The sequence below is a fragment of the Morone saxatilis genome, unplaced genomic scaffold (assembly GCF_004916995.1).
Source record: "Morone saxatilis isolate NCDOM2014 unplaced genomic scaffold, NCSU_SB_2.0 Contig22, whole genome shotgun sequence".
Lineage (NCBI taxonomy): Eukaryota > Metazoa > Chordata > Actinopteri > Moronidae > Morone > Morone saxatilis.
The window spans coordinates 3,425,201-3,437,780 of NW_023339785.1; the positions used below are offsets into that span (position 1 = coordinate 3,425,201).

Here is a 12,580-nt window from a genome sequence, read left to right on the forward strand (position 1 = left end):
AAAGGGCTATACAAATAAACTTGATTTGATTTGATCTGGGTTATGGAACTAGCTAACCCTGTTGGAAAGTACTACGTTTATATTAAAGCCTTGATAAAGGGTTAAATTTCTGACTAGCTAACTGCACAAGTTAGCGGCTACTGACTCAGATTCCTACTTAAATCATCTTTACTCTCAATGCAATATTTGACATATTATGATTCTCAGTGCACTCTTTAAAACAACTGCACTTTTAAACAACTTCCAACAACTGCAGCTGGCAAAGCAGCATCCAGATGATTTACAGCAGTTCATGTGGTTTAAAGCTTTAACTTCAAATATTAATTTGGTGTATCTTGTCCGATTTCGTCCAGCGTATATTAATGGACATTGCGTGAGATAAAGGATGGTGAGATTGTTTGATCCATTCCGTTCTATTCATATCTTTGACAGCTCATCTTCACCTAATCACCCATTGTGAGCACAAGTATGGCTCACAGGCAAAAGTCTATAAAATCCAGCATTATTTGACTGATTGAACATGTTTTCAAAATCACAGAGCGTGGCTCGATTGGACCAAAACTTTTAGCTTGGAACTAAATTCCACCTCATTTCTCACTCTGACTTTTAGAGAACAACTTCCTTTTCTGCTGTGCAAGAGTCCATGTAAAACCAGTGTCCTTTTAAAATATCTTTATTACCAAATATGTTCAGTGGAAGCTGTAGGTGGTCAGATGAGCAGAACGCCATTAGGCCTTATTACACAGTTGTCAGTGTGCACACAGTTGTGGAAAAGAAAAGTGCTCAGCCACACGCTGCTATGATGTATAATTGTAATTTCTGCAGCCGTTGTAATTAATCACAGTGTGCTTTTCCCAAACCGCTGAGCCTGCCGTCGCTCATCCATCTATCCCTCCTTCTGCATCATCCCGTCTGTCCTCCTCCTGTCTTGCCCTTTCATCGTCTTTGGCACCTACAATTTTTCAGCTCTGCATCATCTTTCCTCCCTCATCTTCTTTTTTTCCTCTTCTACATCATGTAAGAGGTGAAAACTTCATTTCTCCACAGAGCCACCTTTCCATAAATTGAGGGGAAAGGACACATCAGATTGGCACTAATGGTTCTGGATGTGACACAAGGGGTTTTGAATTGATTCACTGTGGAGCAAAAAAACTTTGTCAACTCCTGAAAGGGACATATGAACATGTGATCCTTCAAGTGACAGTGGAGTTTATCACATGATAACATGAGAACAAAGATTTCCTCTTCTTTTAGCCATTCTCTTATTCTATCCAAACCTGATGACCTATTCTTTTAGTAACGCACATAAATTACATTGTGAATTCATTTCAGTTTCATATTCGTCGTCTAAACATTTGTATTTTTCTATAATATTCATCAAATGTCATCATCCTCAACTTTGTCTTTTTATTTTCCTTTTTCAACAGATTTGCAACATAATGAATACAGCTGAGGATGATTTTTTCAACTTCCAGGTAGGACGGCTACAACTTTATTGTTTTGTGTGTTTTTTTCAGTACCGGTAAGGGGAAACAACAACTAACCACTTAGTTTAAGAGAAGATAAGATAACAAAATCAATAAAGCAACAGTTTGAATGTCTTGGTAAAACACCAAACATCAGTATTTCATCCAGTCCATCAGCTAAATTTCTTTCTGGAAATGATTCCTGTTTGTTAAATGTTTTTCATTGTAAGTAGGGAGTATTATAATCAATACCGCGCTTTCGCCTCTCTTATTCGAGAGAAGCCATAATTGATAAGTGAACAGAAGGTAAAGTAGCTGAAACATTCCTTTCTGCCAGGAAAGGTAAAACAAAATGTATTTTTAAAACCAAGTTTATAATAAGGTAATATAATAAGTCATTTTAAACTGCAATATGCATTGACATGAATTCACTCAGAAAATGCTTTTGTCCGAAGCGACATACAAATATGATTACCACAACCACCTATTTCGATCGTTATTATTTATTCTTCTACATGTATTTATCTGGGAAAGAATACATTCAGTACCGCCCTGCTTCACCTTCTTGCACATTAACACCAGTTGTTGCTGTGAGATAAGAGAGCAATTTTGCTTATTATCTGTAATCAGGTTTTTAGTAGTAGATGACATTAGCATTTTTCAGTCAGATTACAGTAATTGCATTATGTGTGAGCCTTTACTCTTGAGAAATGTGAATAAAACTGGAACTGAATATGTTGAAATAATGTATTAAAAAAAAACTAACTTAGCTTTATAATGAGCTCTCATGTACCATAAGAGACCACCAGGAACAATTAAAAAGAACAATTCTGCCATATAGTCCTGACTGTTCCTCATTCTCTGCTCTCCTCAGTTGAAATGAGTTTTCTGAGGGCCATAAAGGGTTCATTGTATTTATCCTTATTATACTCTCTTCCTGATACAGTGGAAGCAATTGTCCCAGCTCATACATTGATCCTGGTTCTGCTCTGCTTACAATTAGTGTCTGAATGTTAACATGAAAACCCACCTCTTCTTTTACACACTTTGATCTCAGTGTGAGGTTCATTGGGATACAGGAGTTATTTTGTGATGATGTGTTGTAACTTGTCTCATGAGGATGCTAAGGAAGGGTACGGCTCATGTTACTTAAAACCCAGTAGGTCAGTACGTTGCTGTTTTGCTTTCTGGTCTATCTGCTTCTCTGGCTGTAAGAAATCAATCTGTTAGTGTGTCGCAAATCCATACTACATACTAATTCTATGCAGTATGTATGTACTGCATGCTAATTATACACACTATTGTGTACTGTCTGAGCAAGAAGAAAGAAGAAGAAGAAACATACCATTTTCGGAGTAATAGGAAATTATATAATATGGCCAACAAATTGTACATTTTGAATATTTGATGATTATTTGAGCTGTCTCCAGCTGTGGACAGCTCCTCCACTTCCTTTGTGCATCAACTGCACAACTGGCTGTGTTAGTGTACTTCATTGTGTCACATTTCCAGTGTGAATATACTATAAGCTCGAAACCTGCTCTGAGTTAGGATGTAGAATAGATGTGAGACACACTGCATTTTATCTCTGTATTTTTTCTGAATGAACACTGAACCGTTCCTCTCAAAGAAGCCTCCAGTCTTTGTCTCTGCTATTTTTAGCACCTCTGCTCTTTTTCCTTCTTTTCCGCTGCTGGATGTGTTGCTTGTTATTACTTTGTAAAGCACTTGATGGAATTAATTTGATTTTAAGGTTTTACATTGCTATAAATATCTTGACTACACAATAGTTTTCATTCAGTTTTTTAGCTATGCTACGTTTTTACTTAAAAAAACCAAACACTTCTCTGTGATGAAGCTAAAATGCAGCAATAGTTCACCAAGCACCCATTTTTAAGTGAGGGTACAACAACTGCAGCTGCAGGATGTTCAGATTTTAGGGGCAGTGAGCAGGTGAATTATTGATTCTCTTTCACATTTTCCCTGAATGTAGAAGGTCACATTACGGTTCTGTAGGGTTTCTGCTTTCTGCTATCATGATGAAAGAATCGTCAGTGGAAAATCGAAATACGAGGAAAGAGAGGTCCATATTACTGTCATATTCAGGGCAACAGTGCAGATGAAGAATATTCTGATTTATAGGGATTGAGATAAAGCATGTGGAACTGTGTGTGTGTGTGTGTGTGTCTGTGTGCAGAAAGAGCCTCTGGACGACTCCGGCTGGACCATTAAGAACGTCCTGTCGATGCCAATCGTCAACAAGAAAGAAGAGATAGTGGGTGTGGCCACGTTCTATAACAGGAAGGATGGGAAACCCTTTGATGAAATGGACGAAACACTGATGGAGGTACAGGCTGTGTGTGTATGTGTATACGTGTGTGTGGCAGCACTGAGTCATTGGTTTATAAATACACTCGGGCCATTCAGAGCGTCTGCATTATTTACCAATGGGCCTGGAGGCTTTTTACTAAAGTTTCTCTGTATCTGCCTCCCAGCAGTTAAAATACACAACGTGACAGTTTGATCCTCGACTCTTCCTTAAAATCAGAGTAGTTTTAGGAACATAACACAACAGTATGAGTTATTCAATAATTGCTGTACCACAAAAATGATTTGAACAGAATCCACTTCAGCTTTCAGATTGGATGTTTTAACAAATTGTTGAAGTCAAGTTTTACTCAAGTACAATTTTGAGGAACTAAATTCATACTCCAGATTAAGATTCTGCATACAAAACATATGATCAACATACAAAACACGATGGACTTTTAAAGTCCAGCAGGATGTGCTTGAATCATCTTGATGTTGCATCCTTAAAATGCTAAGTCAATAACAATACGTCCTTTTACTTTTGACTAAGTGTGTTCTCCTGATAATACTTTAGTACATTTTATCAAAGATTTAAAAGCAGGACATTTCTGCATTGTGGTGTTGTTTCTTTTACTAAAATGAAGGATCTGAACTTTTTCCACCACTGGCAGGAAGTGTGATGCATGTGTTTTCACTTGTTTTGGACTAAAGAAGGCAGTTAGCTCGAGCAGTAATGGCTGAACAGAAAGAGTGTCACCTACATTTTTATTTATTTATTCTTTTAACACACCTGCAACAAGTAATAGGCTATTAACTCACACACACCCCTGTGTTTAGTCTCTTACCCAGTTCCTGGGCTGGTCGATGCTGAACCCCGACACGTACGACAAGATGAACAAGCTGGAGAACAGGAAGGACATCTTCCAGGACATGGTGATGTACCACGTCAAGTGTCGCAAGGATGAAATCCAGCACGTCCTGGTTAGTATGTAAATGTTTCTACCAAAACACTGCAAATTCAAATATATCAATCTGTATATATATGTATGTGTGTGTGTATGTGTGTATATCATTTTTTTTTTTAAATATATATTTAAATATTTAGTTTTTTAAAGCTAATATGCATTGAAGCTTCCGTACAGATGTTTTGTGCTGTTATTCTGTATGTTTCAATTCTGCTAGAAGATACAGAATATTTTCAAAAGTCAAGGATTTCGATATTTCCCACATAATTGTGTTTTTGGCAGTTACTATGAAGCCTTTTGAAAAACCATTTTGACCAACATAAAACATTAGGCTATAACTTTACACAAAGTTAGAATATTTATTTTCTTTACTTGGCCTCTTGAGGTTTCTAAAATATGTAAAAGTGGTTACACTGACAACAGGCATATCTAAATGCTAATTTCACCTATGAACTGAAGTAATGAAAATGTTAATGCTAAACAAGTTTGAAATGGGCCAAGGAAGAAACTGTTTAATTTGATGATAGTGGTTTTCCAGCCAGATGCTTGTACTTTATTTAGTACTATGTAGTTTTGTCCAATTAAGTCTGATCTTCACCTTTTTATTGATTCAAATTTCAGCAGAGTAACACCTTGAATGGAAAATGTTAAGTTATTTTAATATTCAAATTAGGGACAGTAGGGTTTTTTTGAAATGAAATACAAACCACACTCCAAAGTGCTCCAGGGATGAGATGAAAAATGTATTTATAACTATAAAGGGAGAACGAGAAGACCTATTCCCAAACCTGCACCATCAGTATCTTGCTTTATCCTTTGATATTTGTGCTAGACAGATTAAAACCAGTCCATTTCAAACCAGTTGGTTGATGTGGATGATATAAACAGGAGGGTGAGCATCGTTTATAAACCGAAATAAGCTGTCAAATGTTCTATGAGGTGATTTGTCAATGGACAGAGAGAGAGACTGAGAACAAAAGCAGAGAGATGACCTGGTTTGACCTTAGATCAGGAGTCAGGTGATTGATGCTGAACCGTTTCATCCAAGGTGAGCGTTGATGATGTGTGTTTTCCCCAGAACACCAGGGAGAGATGGGGGAAGGAACCGGATGAGTGCGAGGAAGAGGAGCTCCAAGAGATTCTGGTAAACAACAACAAAACAACCAGTTTGTGCAAAAATACATTTCCCCTGATGCAACATGATTCTCTGAAGGTGGGAAGAAAAAAGTGGGAGTGTGAAATTGGTTATGAAGGACACACCACCATGTCGGGAAAGTTAAGGACAGACTGTAACATTTTAAACCTCAAACATTAAACCTGTGACCTCTTGGTTATACTGCAAGGTTCCTAACTTTTCCACTCTTCCACTTCAATATGAGAAAAAAAATGTATTCTACATTAAAGTATTCACTCTAGGTGACACAGTAAGGCCTGACAAAATGATTGCAAAAATATAAATTATAAATTGACACACATATGTCCATCTCTGTCCACAGTCGGAGGTCTTGCCGAACTCTAAGAAATCTGAGATCTTCGAGTTTCACTTCTGTGACTTTGAACACAGTGAACTGGACCTTGTGAAATGCGGCATCAAGATGTACTACGAACTGAAAGTGGTGGACAAGTTTCACATTCCCAGAGAGGTGGGTTCTTGGTTAGTTAATTAATTAGTTAGTTAGGCTGCGTGATGTTCATATTCTTCTAACTTTTGCTAAATGAATCCATGTGTTATATATCTCAAAGAGCTGCAGTTTCAAATCAGTTGTTGGAAGCTCCTGTTATAAGTTTTGCAATACATTAAACTGATGCTTTGACTAAAAAGTGCCAAACAGTAGATTTAGGCCGAGGCTGTAGAGCAATAAGCAAACGATGGTATAGAATTATAAAGCTGTGCCTATTCAGCAGCGTGTGTGTTTTAAAAAAATAAATAAAAGTACTGTCTGTGTGTGTGTGTGTGTCAGGTCCTGGTGAGGTTCATGTACTCTCTCAGTAAAGGCTACAGGAGGATCACCTACCACAACTGGAGACACGGATTCAACGTCGGACAGACCATGTTCACCCTGCTGATGGTCAGACACACACAAACTGACTCACTCTTCCACACCACTCTCCTTCCATCTTCCTCTTCTCCCTAAGTACTCATCAATCCCTCACCTCCTGCTCTCAATCTTTTCTTCCTCCTCTCTCCAGTAAGCCCACTCTGCTCCCCCTCCTCTTCACATCTCCTCATCTTTCATCTTTCCTGTTCCTCCTCCTCCTCTCTCTGAGTAATAAACGTTCTTTCTCCTCCTCTTTCATTCCTTGTATAGTCATCTGGAGTGTACTGTATGTGTGATCATGCTCTTCCCTGTGTATATGTATGTTTATCTGTTTGTGTGTAAATGAGGCAGATAATGAAGTGTGTCTGTAAATGCAAAGTGAGGCAGCGTTGCCTGAACTGACCATTAATAAGAAAACCAGTGAGTGTCATTATTGTTTAAACACATACAGCCCCTACTGGGAAACCTGGTCAACCTGTGTGTGTCTGTCTGTCTGTCTGTGTATGGACATTACTCACCTTCCTTTTGGGTATGAAGCCCCATAGAATAAATCATTAAAGGTTATATATATATGAAATTCTGCTCCGGGATGTTGCAATAGAACACAGTATCTCAGACTAAAAGAACTGTGTGCTACAGCCCACCAGACTCCACTGACAAAACCAGTAATCAATAAACAAAAAAATATGTTTGTGTGCTGCCATGGCGTACATATGTGATAATATTTGTGTATACAACCTAGCTGCCTACTGTGTGTGTTTGTGTTTTTAGACAGGTGACCTGAAACGTTACTACACAGATCTGGAGTGTATGGCCATGGTGACTGCTGGCTTCTGCCACGATATTGACCACAGAGGAACCAACAACCTCTACCAGATGAAGTAAGAGCTTCAGCGGGGAGGAAAGGGGGACACAGGGGTGGAGGGGGAGTGTCAGCATGTGGTTTAATCAGCTGTAAGTGGACATGTTTGATGCCTACACAGCCCAACTGCAGGACGATAAATCGATTAGTTTGAATTTACTTAATATATAAAACGGCTTATATTTGTTTGTACTAAGATCATTTTTTTATTAATATTTATTTGTGGTTGTTTCTTTAAAGCTATATTAATTTAGCTTCAATTTGTAACTGTTGATGCATTATAGGCTCTTGGGATTCATCAAATTGGAAATATAAGAACCAGTCTGAGAACAATGAAGCTACAGGGTTTGATAAACGAGAACATTAATGTTGCTGAGGCGCGCTGAGTACAAAGTAGTTTAAACCAAGAGTTTACACAATACAGTACCTGTATGTAGTATTATCCCATAAGGGATTTCTCTTTGGTTAGTGAGAGCAATCGCTAGATATATAATGTAGCAGGCGTCTAAATCTTGAAGTTTAATAGGTGAACTTTAAGTAGCCCGTCCAAGTCAAACTGTGAATCGAATATAATCAAAAAAAGGAAAAAATATGTCAGATTGGAAAAAACTCCCTAAAATCAAAGCAGACAGTGATTAGACATAAACAGCATGATACATTACAAATATGCTTTTATTTATTACTAACTGCTGCCATGACCCAATTTCTTTCTCTCATTTTCGAAATCAGACTGAGGCTGTTTTAATTGACTCAAAGTGACAACAGCCACTCCTCCTGTATACAGGCGAGCTGATCTCGGCCTTTTAGGTGAAGGTAACGTCACACACGGAGAACATCAATGAGCTGATATTGAGCAGAAACACCTCCAGCTGCTTTGCTCCACCTGCTGATGGATGAGCTAATGAGAGCCGTCATTAGCCGCAGACACAGCAGGCCAGGCCCACCCTGTGTTTAACGTGCATGATTTATCACAGCGTAACCTCCCAACATGCTCTGTGTGTGTGTGTGTGCGTGCGTGTGTGTTTCCAGGTCTGGTAATCCTCTGGCGAAGCTTCACGGCTCCTCCATCTTGGAAAGGCACCATCTGGAGTTTGGCAAGACTCTGCTGAGAGATGAAGTATGCCGCAGTACACACACACACACGTACATGCATAAAGAGGTGGACACATTAGCTCCTGAACACCTGTACAAAGTAAAGCAATGCAATACAACAGCGCTGCAATAAATATGAAAAACTGAAGGCCCACCCCTCTCTTAGCTAGCCTTCAACTAGTGTCTCAGTGAGGGGGGAAAAAGGAAAATTAAATTAAAATGATGACCATTCAACAAGTCTTTGCCTTGCTTATGGGAGCCACAGCCACACACACAGACATATACCCCTGTACTACCTGCTATTCTTGTTTTTCATAGTTTGATGTGACTTTTTTTTTTTTTTTACTTCCTCTTGTTTCAGTCGTTGAACATTTATCAGAATCTGAACCGCCGTCAGCACGACACTGTCATCCACCTCATGGACATCGCTATTATCGCCACTGACCTGGCTCTCTACTTCAAGTCAGTACAATGGCAGATACATGAACACAGCTATTTATTGATCAAACAAATGGAGTGGCACATTTAATAAAAAATATATAGTTTTCAGTTATTTAACAGAATTCAAATAAAAATATAAAGAGTGACTTAATAAATTGATTTTGGAAGGAAACAACTTTTAAAAAGTAAGAGTGGATTATTTTGGCACACTCCTTACTCCACATGTAGTTTGCCCCACCCACCAACATCAAGTCAAGAATCTGTAGGAACATTTATCCCCAATGCCTTAAAAAACATGTGATAGAGATAGATGAGTGTCTCTGTATTAGAGTCCTGTTGTGTTTCTGTGCAGGAAGAGGACGATGTTCCAGAAGATCGTGGACCAGTCCAAGACCTACGAGACCTGGAACGACTGGACCAAGTACATGATGCTGGAGACCACGCGCAAAGAGATTGTCATGTAGGCTCACACCTACACACACACACACACACACTACTTTTATTGAATTTAGTGTAGTACGCTCATATTGTGTTTTTTTGTTTTATTATTATTTTTAATAAATGCTTTTAAATATACATACCGGCCTATTTAATGTTGCACACGGGTGAATGATGCCCACCACTTCTATGTTGAGCTCCAAATCCTTCAGTTTACTAGCTGTTGATGGTAATTTGGGGGGTAGTTATTACCAACAGAGACATACAGACGTACAGATCTCAGTCATGTGTTGTGTTTCCAGGGCCATGATGATGACTGCCTGTGACCTGTCTGCCATCGCCAAGCCGTGGGAGGTTCAGAGCAAGGTACACACCTGTGTGATCTCTGCACAAGGCCCTTTTCAAACTTCACAGTAGTGGTTGTAAAATGACACTCCAGCCTCAATGACATCCAGCCGGTCGCAGCATTAAGACACACTCGTACACAGGCTCCAGGAGAGAGGCTGTGTGAGAGGGGAACCAATGATAAAGTAGACAGAGAATGACATTTTGTCAGTGCTGCCATTTCTCTCAGCAGCGTTCAGCAGTGACTCCTGACGGCCTCATGCATCAAGAGCAACTTGGTGCTTTTCATTTCCCTCATCACCTCCTGGCAGGCTCAGCATTTTATTTCAGTTAACTATGTAATATACACATCGCCATCGAGCCTGCACACATGGCATATCAATATGAACAGGAAGCGTCTCTGGAGGGTCATTTTTTACCTTTATTTGTCTGCAATTGACTGGGAACATATGTTCTTTTTCAGTAGTGCCTGCTTCATATTCTTATACACACACATAAGCTGGTGACTCATAGCAATTGCATCAACATAGAACCCATAATAAAATCAGTAATGGTGATTTAAAGCACAGCCATTGAGTGCTGTGTAAATGTGTTTGATGCAAAAGATAAAGATAATAATCTGTTGTATGTCAGTAGGAAAAGTTTGTCCATTAAAGTCACCTGTCCAGCAGGCTGCTGCCCCGTAGGTATATACTCAATAGAAAGAACGGTTCTACATTTACCATTTTGTGTAAAATTGAGCTGAACTTTGCAATATTTTTCCACTGCCTGGATATCAGGGGACATGGCCAGATACATTATTCTGTTTATTTTGTTAGATTTTCCTCCAATCTGTGTGTGTATGTGTGTTGGTCTACACTTTTTAAAATATATTTTTATATTATATAATAATAACTCCACCTGGTAAAAGAAGTCTATCGCTGTGAATGAGAAACTAAACTTTGATTTGGTTTTCATGATTATCTATCGAGCATGACTAGCTAAGTTGAAAAAAGAGCAATAGTCTAGCTCTGCCATTCTCAACCAGTGGGCTGCAGAGCGCCATCTAGTAGGCCACGGTGGCGGTGGTACTGCCAAATCAGTCACAAGTACATGACATCCAACTATAATTAATGTAGTGAACTGACTCTGTACATGCTGATATAGAACAGAACAGCCCATCATATCAAACAAGAATCATTATTTCCACACAAAGTGTTAGACCTGCAACATATTCTTATTATATATTAATTAATAAAGCAAGTTCAGTTCTGTTACTCCTCCTGCATTGCACAGCCGCTGCCAATTAGGATATTCCACTTGTTATTTTTTTTGGCGGATATTTTATTTCTGGTTGGATTTCACCTTTGTCTACACCTGGTGAGTCAGCTCTACAACCCACACACACTGCCAGAACATCTATCTACAGCAGCAGCCACCCTCAAGTGAATTGTGCTCCAAAAGTAGTTTGATGACTAATTCTTTCCTTTTAAAGGTGAATTCCACCCTGAATACAGTGATAACATATCATAGCTGTCATACGAAACCCTCCAAACTCCAGTTTTGGTGATGATCATGTGCAGGGACCTGCAGATAGTCGATACCAGAATTTAATTTAACCAGAGTGATTCTCTGTTGGTGCAAAATTAGTCTTTAACATACTGTAGTTGATAAGATGGCCGTATTCTGACATAAGAATCAAGTACAAATACATTCTCTCAGATTTGTGTTTATGATAGACAGCCCTCTTTAAGATGCTATGGAGAGACAAAAGCTCAAGCTGCTTTAGTCTTGATAAAATATTCCGCTGACATTTTTATGGCTGATATTTTATTTTTCCCTCAGTTCCGCTTCCCACGCACACAGAATATCTGTCCACAGGCCCACCAGCCTCATGGCAATTGTTCCCCAAAACTGGCTTGATGACTAACTCTTTCTAAAATGAGGTTTCTACCCTGAATACAGAATTCAGATATTATTCATCAGACCTCACGTTGCTCCATTTAAGGTTTGTGAGGGCAGACAAAACTGGCTTTCATCTAACCAAGACACAAAGCCTGAAACTGCCTCGTGAGCTGTGAATAAGATTCTCGTTTATGGGACGTTGTGAAAGCTTTATAGGATGATTTTAACAACATACACAGGAAGATATCCTGCTTGATAAAATCCCACTCAAACAGAAAATTGTGCTCCAACAGCTGATATTGTATATGACAGCCTGTGTTGGAATATGTAGTTCTGAAATTAATTAATAATTAATTAATTAATCAAAATATTTGGGAAAATATATCTATATATAGATATCTATAGATTTCTGATAGATGAGTAATCATTCAAGAATGTTCTCTGGTTCCAGGACTTGCTACAGTTTTATGTCATTGTACATCTTTAGGTTTAGGGATGTTGGTTGCACAAAATAAGTAACTTAAAGGTTCAGTGTGTAACATTTAGGCAGATATATCTATACAGAAATGGCATACCTTAAAATGAGCTGTTTTTTTCTACATTAGGGGGTAGTCCCTCTTCTACGATGTCCGCCATGTTGAACCGTCATGTTTCTACAGTAGCCCAGAATGGATAACCCAAACACTGGCTGCAGATATCTGCAACTTCTCCGCTAGATGCTACTGAATCCTACACACT

At 38.8% G+C, this 12,580-nt stretch overlaps 1 protein-coding gene across 1 annotated transcript in view; it reads left to right on the forward strand.

Moving 5' to 3' along the window:
* Positions 1-12,580, forward strand: part of pde6a (phosphodiesterase 6A, cGMP-specific, rod, alpha) — a gene marked incomplete in the record, with an annotated part of 56,118 nt that overhangs the window by 38,874 nt on the left and 4,664 nt on the right. The window contains 11 exon segments of the mRNA XM_035669132.1: positions 1,428-1,475; positions 3,664-3,813; positions 4,614-4,757; positions 5,820-5,885; positions 6,238-6,384; positions 6,703-6,810; positions 7,552-7,661; positions 8,672-8,759; positions 9,096-9,196; positions 9,528-9,635; positions 9,916-9,979. Of these exon segments, the coding sequence (XP_035525025.1) occupies positions 1,428-1,475; positions 3,664-3,813; positions 4,614-4,757; positions 5,820-5,885; positions 6,238-6,384; positions 6,703-6,810; positions 7,552-7,661; positions 8,672-8,759; positions 9,096-9,196; positions 9,528-9,635; positions 9,916-9,979 (1,134 nt within the window).